At 48.4% G+C, this 2,740-nt stretch overlaps 1 protein-coding gene across 1 annotated transcript; it reads right to left on the bottom strand.

Moving 5' to 3' along the window:
* Nucleotides 1-606: 606 nt before the first annotated feature.
* Nucleotides 607-1,993, bottom strand: LOC120419457 (uncharacterized). Its single transcript, XM_039582139.2, has 4 exons — nucleotides 1,373-1,993; nucleotides 1,173-1,298; nucleotides 908-1,110; nucleotides 607-853 (listed from the first exon to the last, which is right to left on the bottom strand). Exons 1-4 carry the CDS (start codon nucleotides 1,541-1,543, stop codon nucleotides 607-609), a joined length of 747 nt encoding a protein of 248 aa, XP_039438073.1. The 5' UTR covers nucleotides 1,544-1,993.
* Between the last annotated feature and the right edge of the window lie 747 nt (nucleotides 1,994-2,740).

Below are 2,740 nucleotides of genomic sequence, written 5' to 3'. Positions count from 1 at the left end.
AACTGTCTGTTTCTGCGTAAGTACTCTAATTATGTTACGCACACTCACCTTCCCCAAGAAGTCTTCCCATAGATGGTCATCGGGTGACACATTATCTCACCGGGGCACTAAACTTTTATACCACATATCATAAGTCCTGCCAAGTCAACGTGCATCGCTCGACCAGCAGGTAGTCTGAACGCTTCTCTACATGTTCATTAGACGCGGGGATTAATTGATAAATTCTCACTTTTACGATCCGCCGCCACTGGCTGCGTTGAGTCCAACACCCAAGTCACGTACATTCCCATTCACGCTGGTCTTGCGGTGAGCATAACTTGATTTGTGTTTTCGTGGCCTCGCTCGGAACGCCGAGTTGACCAGTTTTTTGTCACCTTCCGACGCGCTCGTCACCGTAGTATGTCTCTTGACACATCTAATTATACCAAAAATGAGAGCACCAGATTGCCGACGGGGTCTCTCGCACTCTATTTATTATGCCTTTTAGGTGCGTTTTGGAGAGAGATAACTTAATGAGATGTCGAAGACTTTAGCTTGGTTTGGAGGTTGTGATATCGGCGTGATTGACAGTCTCCAGCAATGTTTGGTGGACAGAGAGCTAATTTATTACATGATTACGCTGAACAGGTCGAATACGTTCTCCTGGCAGTGCTTCCGGTACTTGTGGCAGTGTCCTTGGACGCCGAAGCGTTCGGCCTTGTAGAACTCCGGGGGTAGGTTTTCGTCCTTGGAGGTTGAAGGACTGAGCACGATGTGGAATAGGTCGCCGAGGATGCCGTTGTGTTCGTGGACCGGAATCTCCGAAGCTTCGCAGATGAGTCGGAGGAGGCACTTCTTTCCGTTGAAACCATTTCTGGAAGGGAAGATCTTGGTAGAACTTGCTTCCCTGATCTGACTAATAACTTACTTGATAAACTGTGACTCAATCGCCCGGTAGACCTTCTTCCGGGTGTAGATCGGAGTTCTGGTGTGGATCGCGCGAGTCACTTTGGGTGACTCTTCTTCATCCGCTACCGTTGTAGACTCAGCAGACTCAACTTCCGGATCTCCGTCCAACGCTCTGTTAATCGCAATAGCTGGAGTTTCCAGAACTGGGGCAATTCCACGAACCTACCAAGTAAACGAACTCCTAAGTCATCACCATTTTCATGATCCTCAACGAATCGCCTTACCCAATTGAAGAACCCCTCGGTGAAAACGTTCGTCGATTGAGGACTGTTGTAATTCCCTTCGAAGTTGTACGACATGAAGATATTACGATCCGGAACTTTCAACGGGACGGCAATGGCCACAATCAACTGTCGGAAACGAAACCCCAAAAAAAATCATTATCCACCCAATCACACAGCCTCCACTACTTTTGATCACCTACCCCCAAAGCACTGTTGTACGGGAACATCAGGGATCGTTCCGTCCGACTCCTGCTAATCTCCACCGTATCATTGCTCGGCCGGTGGTTGATGATCGCACTTAGTCCACAAACGGTGCCGAAAAGGCTGGCGGCCACGCCGAGTGCAACCCAAATCTGCGCTGATGACTTCATAATCGTTGGCCACTCGAAACTAAACTGGGCCCGAATCTTGGGGGAATGATGATGTTCTGTGTCCGTTGATGATCTGAAAGACAATCGTGGCTAACGGGATTTGATTGTCGCTAATTTGGTTAGTGTGTGACTACGGGCCCGCGGGCCGGATCGGGACAGGTGATAATTTGTACGAAAGTGAGAACGTGGCTGGGATTGTTTGGAGCGACTCGAATATAGGTCACAACAAGATTGATGGTGCTCTAATTTTTGAGAATTTTTCCCCTGAAGTAACAGGTTAGTCTGTTCACATCTTCAACCTCATCCAGATCGATCTCCCTCCGCGCTAGACATTCATCACATATATTACGCTGACACCCGGGCGCAACTCCACCACACCAGCTTCAGCTACCTCCGTACGGCAACTCCAAACGGCTGCGAACATGTGCAATTCCAGCAATTTATGGCCATATCGGCGGTCCATCTCAATCCGAGCAATGCGCGCTGAATGCCCGGGCCGGGAAAATTTCTCCTGCTCCAAGAAAAGACCTCCAGCGCGTCCCCAGCTATGGCTGCCGCTGATCAAGATCGGAATCATTCACTTTTAATTAGCAATCGGCCAACCACGCGCGCTGTGTTCGGTGGTGGGTGGCTAGTTAATCCGATTTGCGCTCTTTCTGTAACGTTACACACACAAATTTCCAACCCCGATGTGAGCATGAACTGAATCGGCCATTTTAATTACAGAAATAAATTTCATCTCACCACACTGAGCTCAAGCCGGGCTCCGTAGTGGATCTTCAGGGACGACCGCCGCTGCTGCTCGAAGCGAAATTTATGAAATTCGATTTTATAAATTATTTCGTAATGTGTTTTTGTGTATTATATTTCAGATAAATGCACCATTTCACGTCGCGTATATTTTGCAAACATCGCGCCGTTTCTATCTCGCAGCGAGAGCAGATCTCGGGTGTCCCCGAGCTTGGTGGGGAGACAGGGGCGTTTCAAGGGTTGTTGGATACCCTTCAGGGATAAAATGCCATTTTAGTTCGTTTCTTGAAAGAAGCAATAAACTTGAAGCTAGCATGCTTCCAGCTTTCTGCTTCTAGCTTCTTGCTTCCAGCTTCCTTGTTTCCAGCTTCCAGCTTCCTGCTCTTCCAGCTTCTAGCTTCCAGCATCTAGCTTCTAGCTTCTAGCTTCTAGCTTCTAGCTTCTAGC

This window comes from Culex pipiens, chromosome 2 (genome assembly GCF_016801865.2).
Source record: "Culex pipiens pallens isolate TS chromosome 2, TS_CPP_V2, whole genome shotgun sequence".
NCBI classification, from domain to species: domain Eukaryota; kingdom Metazoa; phylum Arthropoda; class Insecta; order Diptera; family Culicidae; genus Culex; species Culex pipiens.
Note: the sequence above shows the minus strand (reverse complement) of the source record. Positions and strands in the feature narration are given on the sequence as shown.

Bases quoted from the DNA above. Each gene is read 5' to 3' on its own strand.
- LOC120419457 (XM_039582139.2), bottom strand. From the start codon at position 1,543: ATGAAGTCATCAGCGCAGATTTGGGTTGCACTCGGCGTGGCCGCCAGC. The intron at 1,299-1,372 runs GTAGGTGATCAA...CGTTTCCGACAG, and splicing joins CGTACAACAGTGCTTTGGGG to TTGATTGTGGCCATTGCCGT. The intron at 854-907 runs GTAAGTTATTAG...CTTCCCTTCCAG, and splicing joins ATTGAGTCACAGTTTATCAA to AAATGGTTTCAACGGAAAGA.